Source organism: Electrophorus electricus, chromosome 20 (assembly GCF_041902795.1).
Source record: "Electrophorus electricus isolate QZ-2024a chromosome 20, ASM4190279v1, whole genome shotgun sequence".
Classification (NCBI taxonomy): domain Eukaryota; kingdom Metazoa; phylum Chordata; class Actinopteri; order Gymnotiformes; family Gymnotidae; genus Electrophorus; species Electrophorus electricus.
The window spans coordinates 18,610,001-18,622,901 of NC_137516.1; the positions used below are offsets into that span (position 1 = coordinate 18,610,001).

At 46.5% G+C, this 12,901-nt stretch overlaps 1 protein-coding gene across 5 annotated transcripts; it reads right to left on the reverse strand.

The window, feature by feature from the left end:
• Window positions 1-3,027: 3,027 nt before the first annotated feature.
• On the reverse strand, window positions 3,028-11,712 carry kif2c (kinesin family member 2C). Of its 5 annotated transcripts, XM_081703728.1 has the most exons (22): window positions 11,141-11,709; window positions 10,800-10,894; window positions 10,600-10,710; window positions 10,359-10,407; window positions 10,217-10,249; window positions 9,379-9,480; window positions 8,779-8,883; window positions 8,483-8,577; window positions 8,190-8,285; window positions 7,234-7,288; window positions 6,844-7,006; window positions 6,103-6,193; window positions 5,952-6,015; window positions 5,759-5,850; window positions 5,470-5,612; window positions 5,090-5,294; window positions 4,774-4,884; window positions 4,548-4,615; window positions 4,336-4,429; window positions 4,118-4,180; window positions 3,333-3,426; window positions 3,028-3,244 (listed from the first exon to the last, which is right to left on the reverse strand). In XM_081703728.1, exons 1-22 carry the CDS (start codon window positions 11,199-11,201, stop codon window positions 3,180-3,182), a joined length of 2,055 nt encoding a protein of 684 aa, XP_081559854.1. In that variant the 5' UTR covers window positions 11,202-11,709; the 3' UTR covers window positions 3,028-3,179. The 5 variants fall into 5 exon arrangements, 4 of the variants coding, with proteins under 4 accessions (XP_081559854.1, XP_081559855.1, XP_035391886.2 ...); XM_081703729.1 differs by lacking the exon at window positions 8,779-8,883 and having other exon boundaries at window positions 11,141-11,708; XM_035535993.2 differs by lacking the exon at window positions 10,217-10,249 and having other exon boundaries at window positions 11,141-11,707.
• Window positions 11,713-12,901: the final 1,189 nt, after the last annotated feature.

Below are 12,901 nucleotides of genomic sequence, written 5' to 3' on the forward strand. Positions count from 1 at the left end.
ATGTGTGTGCACGTGTACGTGCTATCTGACCCTAGACCCACAGACCAAGGGTCCAGTGGGCCTCCACGCGTCCATGGAACACAGGGGGTGTGCCCCGGGAGCTGTCTGCAAACACAGATGGATTTTTGTTCAACCATACTTAAGATTCCCTGAGGGAATGCCTTTCCAAACGCTCTTGAACATGCCAACATGTTGGCAGTGGTAGCTCAGTGGTTAAGGTACTTGACTTGTAATCAGAAGGTTGCTGCTTCAAGCCCTGCCACTGTTGGGCCCCTGAGCAAAGCCCTTAACCCTCAAGTTGTACTCAATCATAATTGTAAGTTGCTTTGGATAAAAGTGTCAGGTAAATGTAAACAACAGAAGTGCCAGCTTATGGTTTTAAAAACTCGAGTTGCTAATCACGTGAGGGGGAAAAACGCAGCTCAGTGTACAAAACACGGCACACCCCAGATTAAATAAAATTAGTCTGCATGGGGAGCCATGCAAACCGCTTTTGTTTATGTGTTTAACAAACCACTGCCTCGGCAGGCAGCTGTGGCAACACACCTGTGGCAACACACCTGTGCTGACAACGGCACTGTCCTCTCGAAGCAGGACGGGCGTGCGGCCAGCGTCTGCGTCACATCACCCGCCAGTTACACCAGACGCAGCCAAACGCGTGGCGCTTATCTCCACGTGCTGCTAAACTCTAGGAGTTTAGTGTCCTTAGCCAGGACTCTGGATGCTCCCGCGACCCCCGCTCACGAAAGACCACGCGCTGCAGAATGATGCTGAACTGCTCCTTTTAGGAGGATCAGGAACTGGGAAAGAGCCATGTGTGGCTTGGCTACACGCCCTTGGGGCCTTTTCGAGTCTCTGTTCGCCATAATCTGACTGCCCCCTAATGGTGGGAGACATATTTTGCATGCTTGAATATTCATTATAGAGTTCAAGAAAGGAATAAGATGGATGTTCAGTGAGTCAGGGAAGGAACGTCCTTAACCATCTTTCCCTGATTTACGTGTTCTACAGAACGTCATTATAAATAAGGCTGTTTTTGAGACAGGAATACAACCTCTGTATGTATCGTATACAGCTATCCACGTCTCAAAGCACAATGTCCTTGCAGCTGAGATCATAACCATGCCCTGCAAAACATTTCCCCTCACATGCATTTGCTTGTTTTTCCCACGACTAGACCTGAAGCACTAGCGGTTTGTCACGGTGTATGTGTGTGTGCAAACTATTGGAATAATCTGAAGTATTAGAGCACGCGTTACAGGAGGAAGCCAGGTGGAATCGCATGAGCTTTGTGTCCACAGACACGTGCGAGGACGGGTCGTGTGTGTGTTTAGTCTGTGGAGGTGATGAGAACCCAAGGGCAGAGACTAGCAGAGGCACGGGCCACACTGGAGTGTAGACTCCTGATGGGGAACACTACATTGTCCATCCAGGAAACCCATCATTATTGCAGACAACTAGACATCATTAAACCATCAATCTGAGGCTTCCAGCCTCTCCTCAATGCATTAAAGTTTAATCAATACGTATTATTTTGAGGTGGTTATTGAACTAGTTTATGTGCTATTGGCAGGATAAGAAGTAAAGAGTAATAAAGAAAATTGGCGCTTTCAATGTCTCAGAGGACCAGACAGGAGCCGCAGGAAGAACATGACAGAAAAGAATAATCAGGCACACATTTAGCACTGCAAAAACATGGGAAACTCAGCGGTGTGGTGTTTGGTCTGGAGAAGTGTGTGTGTTCATGTCTGTGTGGGGGAGGGCGACAGGAACATGCCACCCAGCGTGAGGGTGTGTGTGTGCGTTCTCTCAGAGGAAATGACAGCGCTGGGCCTCACACAGAGAGGCAGGCCCACCCAGCTTCTGGCTGAACGTGTTTGTATTCACATCCTTGGGGGAAACCGTCCAGAGCGAGATGCTCATTATGCTTTTGGTTCATGTGTCAGCTTCTGTTTGCAGAGTGTAAGCAGCACTTGGGACATGCGTATGGCTGTTCGTGTGTGAGAAGAGTCAAAGAGAAAAGGTCTATAGCAGCTGATGAGAACAGATACGTCACTGTCAGCAACTCCAAGCCCCTCCCTCTGTGACATCAGGGAATGAGACAGAACCTCCTCTCCAAGCCCCTCCCTCTGTGACATCAGGGAATGAGACAGAACCTCCTCTCCAAGCCCCTCCCTCTGTGACATCAGGGAATGAGACAGAACCTCCTCTCCAAGCCCCTCCCTCTGTGACATCAGGGAATGAGACAGAACCTCCTCTCCAAGCCCCTCCCTCTGTGACATCAGGGAATGAGACAGAACCTCCTCTCCAAGCCCCTCCCTCTGTGACACCATTGTTAATTCCCAGGGCCTTTCACAGAATAAACAACTCTGAAAGAGCTACAGACTAATATTAGGCACTTTACTTAGGACAGAGTGCCAAGCAATTTGTACTGGACACCTTGAAGTTAACAATGACACAATAACAGAATTAAGTATCCTTTATTATTAGTGGCAAAGTGAGTTGTTATTCTGAAGTTTTGAAGTCCACTTAGGCACATATGCATGATGATAGTCAGAAAGGAGTATTAGAAATACATCCACTGCAGCTCTAGCCAACCGCTGTACAGAAATACCTCTCCAAAGACCCTTTTCATTGGCACTCAAGGAAAAAAAAAAATGGTTCATTGGCTGCTAAATACTGTGACCTTAACCACTAGACATGGGGAGTGGGCCAATGGGAGAGCAGAGGAGCATGAGGAGGATGCCCAGGAAGCTATGCACCTCTCCCAAGTCTTAAGATTATCCTTCTTGTGCGTAATCGCATTATATGTAGTTGTGGTTGAGTATCTTTTCAGTTATTAGTGTTCTCAGCTGTTTAGGCAAAGCAACACTACTCCTGGAACTCTGAGAAGTGACCCTAGACAAAGGAAACTGGTGCGGAGTCGGTTCTGGGCTTCTACTGGGAAGCTACTTTGTTTTTTTGTTGTTTTGGGAGGATTCAGATCTAATTCAGGTGACCATGATGCAAACACGCAGTTCTAAACGATGAAAAGCAAGACATTTATTCAGTGAAGAGAAAGGTTATTATAACCCATAAAACATTTATTTTCAGGTTAAGAAAGTTAGGAGGTTTGTCAGTCACACATTTAAAAAAAAAAACAAAACACAACTCCGATTGGGCGTCGGGTTGTGTGCGTGTTACTCCATGCCGAGTGACCTGGCCTTCAGCCTCTCGATAGCTGAGCGTAGAGCCTGGTAGGACCCTAAAGCACAGACAGCACCAAAAACCTTTTAACACAGCTTTACTAATAAAAAAGGCCATGATTCATGAAAAGCACACACAGACCACACCTTGTAGTCTCTCCATGTACTCATCAATTTCCGGTAAACTGTTGACCACGTCAAACAACTCGTGCTGCATGGCTTTGGCAATCTCCCTGCCGCCCTGGAGGAGGAAATGGGCATCAGCAGAGAACAAAAATCACTGAAAGCAAAGCCTGCAATAGCAGTGGCGCGTCACCCAAGACTCAGTCCCAAAACAACCACGGAGACCTGACCATCGGCAACAGTAATCAGAGCGGCACCATTATATAGGCACTGACGCACGACCCTTAGAAAGAGCTCAGTACATCTGCATACCCACAAATCAGCTTGTACACATTAGTCCTTAGAAATAGCTCACAGACGAACAAAAATGTCCCTCCCTTTGTTCTTAAAGAAAATGGGGGTGGGGGGGGGACCCTCCAGCCAACATGGATTCAGCCTACATGAGAAGAATGGAGAACTACAGCGGCAAGTGCTTTGGTCAGACACCGTCACAGCTACATGGTAGTTTCCATTCGTGGAGAAGAGTAGCGCCACAGCTGATGGGGACACGCAGAAGACGGTGCTTTGAAGGGACTTGGCCATACGCACACTGAAATTTTAGAAACTATTAGAATATTAATTGAAAAGTTTTATTTTGGCCCAAAAAGAAAAATTAATTTCCAAAATGCAACGCCGCCTCACTCAAATCCAGAGCCCTTAACTTCACATTTTTGCGTGCTCAGACCATTTAGATGAATAAAATAACGTGAATGCAGTCTTGCTCCATACGCGAGCAGGGTGTCGAACAGAGCCAGAACGTTCCCACTCACCTGGAGGTCTTCATAGAATTTCTCTTCAACCTCAGAGATCTGGATCAGCTCCTCAATTGGCTCCTGAAAAACACAAGTCAGAAGAGAATTTCGCATTACGGAAAAGGAACGGGCAACCGTGCGGCTTCCCCGCCTAGTTGGGTCATGGAGAGGTCGTAGGCAACAACGCACAGTATTTAGTGTGCATCACGCAGTCCTGGTGCCTCCAGCACGCTCACCTGCTCTAGGAAGCTGCAGACGTCCGTCGGTTCCTCCGGGCGTGTCCCGTGGTCCTGCCCTGCACCCTTCGAAACACCGTTGAGCTCCTTCACTCTGTCGCCCACAGACGCCGGCATGAGATCAAAGTGGGTGACCACGACAACAAACAGCGTGTCCCGAGAGACACAGGAAGTGAGTGGATGCATGTTTGATTTCCAGCAGGCGCATGTACCTATCTGCGTAGCGTAGAGTGTTCAGCGTGTAGTCACAAGAGTTCATACCAGGAGAGATCATAGCAATCTAAAAAGGCACCACACACACGCGTGCTTAACAACAACCCCATCTTCAGAAACACTGCAAAGGTAGCAAACAAAAGCATTCATTAGGGTGTCCGTGAACTACACCGAGGGAAAACAGACTTCCCAGGGCCCCGGACTATAGCAGCCCAGTCCAATTACCATGCAGGTTCTGGAGTTCTCGCCGATGAAAGAATCTCTGAGAACCTGGGTGAGCTTGCTCATCCTGAACGGGATGTGCTCAGAGTTCTGCCCCAGAGATCGGATGCATTCCTGGAAAAATCAGGCACATTGTGTCACACAGTGCAGCGCTTCCCAGTGAGCTTTCCCAGGTGTTCCATCTCAAAACAACCCTCGAGAGTGATTCTACAGTCCACAAATGAGCATTTCTAAAACAATCATCAACACTACTAGCACTTGAGAGGGTCTCAGGACGCGGTGTTCAGTGGCGGCCCAGCCCGACAGACCCGTTCAGCACCTTCAGCGCCAAGAGACTGCGGTTGATCTCAGCCGTTTCCACCATGGTCTTCCGGTCGTTGCTGCTGACGTCCGTGCCACGCTCGTTCCCCGCCAAGTCCACCAGCGAGAACTTCCCATGAAGCTGTTTGCCATGCCTCAGGATCACCTGCAGGACGGCATGGGAGCGGGACGAGTTGGTGTTGGCAAACGTCTGACCAGACGTCCTGGAGCAAATTCAGGGGAAAATGAATTTAAAATCCCGAATCAGAAGACCAAAAGTCACATACAACTAGGTATTAAAACAAAAGCAACCACAGGCAGCCATACTGATGGGCCTTAGACAGACTCAAATGAGTGGGGGGGAAGAGAAAAAAAAAAAAAAAAAAAAAAAAAAAGCACCTGCAGGCACTGCCCTTCTCTATCAGCCTTATGACATCATCGACAGATGACACGGGCACTTCCTGCAGGCCAACAACCTGAACCTGCTGGCCCTCATCTTCCAACACACGCAGTTTAGTTTTCTTATTCAGCAAGTCAAAGACCTAGAGAGAGGAAAATAAATAAATAAAATCAATTAGTCCATGTAGCCATGGCACAGAAGTGGGCATTAAAAGATATAGAATTTCACACAAAGTAATAACTGAGGAATTAACCATAGGACGTCAAAACTGTTTTATTTGTAACCAACCTTGCCATTGTAGATCTCAAAGAACGTGACGTACGGGGACAGGTCCATATCAGCATACCTCCGCTGCTGCAAGAGGTTAAACACATCATGTGCTGCAAAGCAAACAGAAACAGTCAGTCAAAGCGCTACGGTGAACGTGGAGCTGAAGAATATTCAGGCTGACATGAGAACATTTAAAATGACCACAGATCACCTGCCAAGCTATAGACTCCTTTGGAGCTGTCCTGGGCCTTCCCGGAGAAGTCCCCTCCCATCGTCTGGGGAAGAGAACAGAATAAGAATATTTCTCCAGCATACATAAAGGGTGCCGTGCACCTTGAGTGGAAGAGAGGGCGTGTACTGACGTGAGTCTTTCCACTGCCCGTCTGTCCGTAAGCAAAACAAGTGGCCCTGCCACCCTCAAAAATGGTCTTGACCAGGGGTTTGGCGGTGAACCTAGAAGAGACAGAAGAAAACCACCTTTTAGCATTATGTGTGTACAGTACAGTCAGGAGAGGGTTTCTACCAAGTAACAGGAAACGGTCCAAGCCTTCGCTCCAGACTCTTTAGAAAACACGTCCCTTGTACCCACAAAATCACTACGTTAGAAATGGCTGCCTTGTATGAACACTCAATGTTCACTTTATCAGGGATACCCGCTTTGTGCAAACACTCATGGGACACCTTTGGCATAACCATCTAATAATTGTATTTTATTTAAAAAAAATAATATAAAAAGAGAGTGTCCAATCAGATTCTCATGAGTGGAAATTGATAGTCACCCTCTATCCAGTTCCTGATCCATGACTGGTTGTAATATCTGGGTAGCAACATTCTCAAAGTGCCAATGTTAGCATGTTGGTGGCATGGATGTGGTGTTCACAAGTGTCAACATCTCCACTCAACTGAGTGGTCCACTAGCAAACGTCATTCCAGCAGCAGAAGTCCTGTGATCAGAAACTGGCCAGTGACGACAGGCCGGGGCAGGAGACTACAAACCACAGCCCTCTAGGTGGCATCTGCTAAAGACGTTTCTCCTCACCTTCACATGGAGGTGCCGTTTGTGTCCTGTGATCTGTAGGTCAGCTGTGGAAATACCAAGTTACCTGTACACCAGGTCGTTGGTGGAGGATTCATCAAACGAGTAATCGAAATGGAAGAGCTGGTTGTCGAGGTACTTGGTGAGGTCGACCTTCTGCTTGGGCTCGTGGAACAGGAGAACTCCTTTCCCCGGCACAGTCACCACGTCAATCTCCTTCCTGGTCACCTCTGTGCAGGAAACGTGCAAACAGCCAGGCACAAAACAGACTGCAAACCAATTCCTAAATTTACTTTTTTTTTTAATGAATTAATGAAATTGGTAACACACGCACACTTTAGAACCTATTCCAAAAGGTCAAATGCCAAACTGGTAATTAAGAGTACTGAACAGTGTTCTGTCCACTTTAACAGCCAGTGTGGAATTACTCCCATGTTACTCCAGTTTGGACACCCACCTTTTTTGTTTAGAGGCCGCTTGCGAACACACACACAAATTCTGTGGAGTTCAACCTGAGAAAAACAAAATATAGAAAGTTATGTAAAAGGTTTTAGGACATACAGAAAGTATTCAGCATTCTTACAACCCTTCTTTACATCTCTGCGGTAAAACTGGCGAGGCACTGACGTAGGCAGGAGTCTAAATACGTTTCTAAAGTTAAGGCCATCTTGGACCCGCCCATACTGAGTAAATGTATGAAGGGTCTTGGTCAGTGAGGAGTAAGAACCTAACTGTGACCAAAAGACCTCCAGAAGTCCTTTGGAGATATGAGAGAACAAGGGGCAGAGGCACATGCCAACAGGGCTCCCGAGTAGGACTCACGCAGCAACCACATTTGAGGTTACAGCATAGTCCAGAATAGTGCCAAGTACTGAATACTTATGTAAATGAGACATTTCAAATTAGGATTTTTAATAAACATACCTCATCATGGATTATTATTTCAGAATAGAAGCTCAGAACACACAAAGTTTGAAGACACCTACTCTTACACATCCACCTCTGCCCACCCAATTTCCACATTTTAGAATAAGAATTTAGACAGCACATGGAGTTATTCAGTTGCCCCGAACAACCTCGCTCACTCTAGATTCTTCAAATCAGCACCCCTGGCCTGGCTGAGCTCTGAACCTGCCCACCATCTCGTCAGCCCGTACAATACACGCTACATGAGGCAGCTAGCTGAGATGCCTCGACAGGTTGTCAAAGGTTGAACACCTGGTCAAGGGACCGACGTTCCAAGTAATATTTGCTGTAACTAGTTAAAGTGGGTGCCTTTGCTAACCAAGTCAATTCAGGCATGTCCAATCCATTTACTAGGAGTGCATAAAGAAAGTGCCACTATTTAAAAGGATTTGATGTTGCAGATTCCAAACGTGCTTTTAACAGAGGATCTGAGACTCAACGACTTACGGGGTCCGTCAGAGACAGAGGAACTTTCTCCAGCGTCTCCCGGTACTCCTCAATCATCTGGTAAAACTGCTTGTTAGGTCTGTTCATGTCACCATACTAGAAAAACACAATAAACCAGTCAAGTTAATACACTGCATCTCTTCCAGAAAGTCTAACTTTTTATACACACACACACACACACACACACACACACACACACACACACACACACACACACACACACACACACACACACACACACACACACACACACACACACACACACACACACACACACACACACACACACACACCTTTCCTTTTTTGACCTGAGTCTCAGAGATTTTAGTTGAGACGGACAAGCGTTTGTTTACTTTATTCACTTCAGGAACTCTGGAAATCCGTTGATCTAAGACCAAAGTGGAGAGACAGGCGTTATATTATGCACAATTAGCATCACTCGCCAACACCACACAGAACAGATTCGGGCTAAAGCAAACACCCTCCGTAACAAACAGACATCTCCACTCTGATCTTACAGCATTAGCACAGATCCACTGGTAAACAGGGCAGTTAAAACGCAAACATGAGCCAGAAGCACGTTTCCTACTTGCAGTGGGCACAGCAGCGACCTTCCCAGACTCGCTATCAGACGCAGACTCACTGACGGGCAGCAAAGACGAGGGCATCTTGACACTCTGCTTCTTCTGTAGTCCTGTTGTCCACATCAGTGGGACACAAATAAGACTCCACCGAACTGCTCAGGTTGCACAGCCAACGCTGCCAGCCTCAAAACGGACCACTTCCGGGGTCAGCTTCACAACCTGCTTAATCTGACGCTCAATAGTGAAGTTCTCCCCCACATGAGTAACGCTTACTTGGCACAGAGCCTACATGTGCAGCGTGGTGAATTATCTAACAAACCAACCAGACGACTGTGTTCACTATTCTAGTGCTCACTGACGGCACCCCCCCAGCCCAGTGACATCACAAGGATACCAGCCGTTGTTCCGGACAAACAAGCAAAGTGGGAAAATTAATGGAACTTTACGTAGCTGCTATGCCCCCCCCCTCCCCCCAATGTCTTCGATTTAATTGGGATTTTAAGTAGGATTTCCATGTGTTAAAAATGCTTTAACACATATGCATTAAAAGTGCATCTGTAGTGCATACGTCAGAATCCCAAACTCCAAAAAGTCAGCACACTCACCTGAAGGTCTGGGAACAGCAGACGAGGGCAGATCCTGTCCGTGGGCGTCCTCGGCAGTCGGCCGGAACAGACACGTCTGCCGCGTGGTCATCCTTCTGTGACCTAGGAGGAGGAGACTGGTCATTGAGCACCATAGGCACATGCGCAAACCTTCTGATGTGGCCCGATCATCCGCACGTGCATGCCTAGGACACTAATGACCAGGTTAAGAGGGCGTGGCTGAACACAGGTGGACTGAAGCGAAGTCACGCTCCGGATCTTAACTGTAGATGAGAAAGGAAGATAAATGTGTGTGAAGCACACTTAAACCAAAAAAACCCCAAACCATTTTGCTATGCAACAGGACAGTGTGCAGAAGGGTGAAGACCAAACACCATGATCTGTATTTGATTTGAAACAATCATGATTTTTAAAAAGCCCCAACAGTGAGTGTGGATGGTTTAAGAATCCAGGGTGCGAACAGTGACTCGATTACATACATCTGAGTTGACTACACTCAACCTCAAACACTCAAGTGTGGCATGCGCTGCATTTTTGTGGTACTAACGTGGTAACTAGCGTAGTACTAACAGGTTTTCAAATATAAAAATGTAAGAAATACTGAATGCAAATATTTGTGCTGTGTTGTTTAATGGCTTTTTAATTGTATTTTCCAGTGCTTTACAAATAGTTTCTCTCCAATCATGCTTTATCTGAATAGTTGCCAAATAACTGAGTCTGCACTAAACATAATCGTGGCAAAGTGTTACACGTTCATTGATGCACTACATTTCCTAGGAAATCATCGTCATCATCCCACCCCTGGTCAAAAGGAACAAAACATGCAGCACATGCAAACCTGGATCCGCCGAGAGAACTCCTGGAGCAGAGGCTTCAAACAGGAAACACATGCAAAAGTTATTCAGCTACGCATGAGGGAGAAAAACACACCCTGGATGTCTATTAAAACACCTGGAGAAACATCACACCATGCTGCTTACGTTCTGGAGGAGCAGGGATCTTAGATGCCCTCGAAGGGAGCTCAGACTTCTGCAAAGAAAAGAAAACAGATGACCATAAGGTGCAGAACAGGCAGTGACCAAGCTGTGCTCGTAAACGCTCACTAAACAGGTTACGTTATAAATTACATCTCTGTACTGGCTCTATACTGTAAGTGCATCATCAGATATAGCCAACAACTTTAGGAATACAACAGGTTAAGCTGCTCTCACTAGTACTCACCTTCTCAGCTTTAGGAGCTGGTGCAGTGCTGGAAGTGGAGGCAACAGGACGTGATGTTTGCAGGTACTGGATTAGATCGGTGTTAAGATTACACATTTCACCGATTTCGATCTAGTCAATACAAACAAAGTCATGTGAGAATTACAGTCCGAGTCTCAGCAAACAACCAAAGTACAGACTTCAGAAGGGACACGGCACACCTCTTTGCCTTTGGTTATGTTCTTCTCGGTCCACTCCACGTGTACGGTGCACTTGGTGGCGTCAACAGACTTCACGGTGGCGCTGTGCACCCGCCCTTCACGAGAACACAAGTGAGGATACCAGCTGAGCCACACAGGTGAGGGCTAATGCATGAGTGACATCCTCACCACTGCTTCAGACACTACCAGACTCACAACGCCCCAGAGTCACGGGGAAAACGCATTAACGTTACCAAAACACAACAGAGTGGTAGACAGCAACTCATAACGTCGTTATCTTAGCACTCATAACGTCGCTAGACAACGTTAGCCTAGCCTAGCTTAGATATGAGTTCTCTTACCGTCACTGCGACTGATCTTGACAGCGAGCCCGACGAGAAGCTTGGCTAATGCTACGTCCATTTCGGCTAAAACCCGTAATCAGAAGTTCTTAAAATCCCGTCTGCTGGATATGGATGTACCTGAGTAGCTACCCAGCACACGGTCCGGCCATACAAAGTCCAAACAGACGCCCAACCGCCAAGCTGTTCAAAATACGTCAGCGGAAATGGCTCCTTTAACCGGAAACAGGATGGAGGCGTGCACTGACGCTGTCCAATCAGAACCGCGCGTAAGACTCGGACCCCAAGTCTGCACATGTCTCTGTAAGCATGAGACATGCAGTGTGCGGGGACGATGACACTGTTACAGGGTTAGGGTTGGGTTGTGTGGGGGACGAGGGCACTGTTACAGGGTTAGGGTTGGGTTGTGTGGAGGGATGAGGACACTTACAGGGTTAGGGTTGGGTTGTGTGAGGGGACGAGGACACTTACAGGGTTAGGGTTGGGTTGTGTGGGGGGACGAGGACACTTACAGGGTTAGGGTTGGGTTGTGTGGGGGGACGAGGACACTTACAGGGTTAGGGCTGGGTTGTGTGGGGGACGATGACACTGTTACAGGGTTAGGGCTGGGTTGTGTGGAGGGATGAGGGCAATTACAGGGTTAGGGCTGGGTTGTGTGAGGGGACGAGGGCACTTACAGGGTTAGGGTTGGGTTGTGTGGGGGGACGAGGACACTTACAGGGTTAGGGCTGGGTTGTGTGAGGGGACGAGGGCACTTACAGGGTTAGGGTTGGGTTGTGTGGGGGGACGAGGGCACTTACAGGGTTAGGGTTGGGTTGTGTGGGGTGACGAGGCCACTTACAGGGTTAGGGTTGGGTTGAGAGGTTGCAATAAAACCGTGGGACTGGTAGCAGTATTAACCAGTAATGCACAAAAGGAAAATGTGCAGATGCGTAAACAGAGAATATTACTGAAGTACGCTAAACAAGTTACAATACGCAACTATACTATTTTATTACTTTATTTACTTTATTTACTTTATTTACTTTAAACGCAAGTTGCAGTTTCACAAATTACCACGAAGGGGCAGTCTTACACTGAACGCTGACTCGTCTCCACTGGCCACAAATGCCCACTAATCTCTGAAATGTCTGATTTTGTCCTCATCACCTTTTGAGAAATGGATGTGCATTTCTGTTTCAATTGGGTAAAGTGTTTCCTAAAGTGTTCATAATAATAATAATAATAATAATAATAATAATAATAATAATAGTAATAATAGTAACACCATATATATATATATATATATATATATATATATATATATATATATATATATATATATATAATGCATGCACGTGTGTATAATTTATAATTTATTTTTATATAAATGTTTTTTATTATTATATATTATTAATTATACAGTATAAACCCTATTACACTGGTTTATTTAGATATATTTAACATTTTTTCCTCTTATTTTCTTCCTGTTTTGTCGGTCATATCTTCTCAGAGACACTGAATAGGCTGTGATGTTTGTGGTCTAGATTGCCACTGAATGGGTCTTGTATCGTCAGTGCTTCTGCAGTCTGAGCCATAACACCTCCATGTGAATCTTAATTACACACACTTTATGGCTTCCGTGCCCTCGCGCGGAGGCCCTCGCGGATCCAGGACTTACTACTACCTTTCATTCGAAAAGCTGACTGTCGGTAGGTCAGTAATCACACAGCTGATACGTATGAAAATGGACTAAACTCAACTGTTTCGCAATTCAGACCT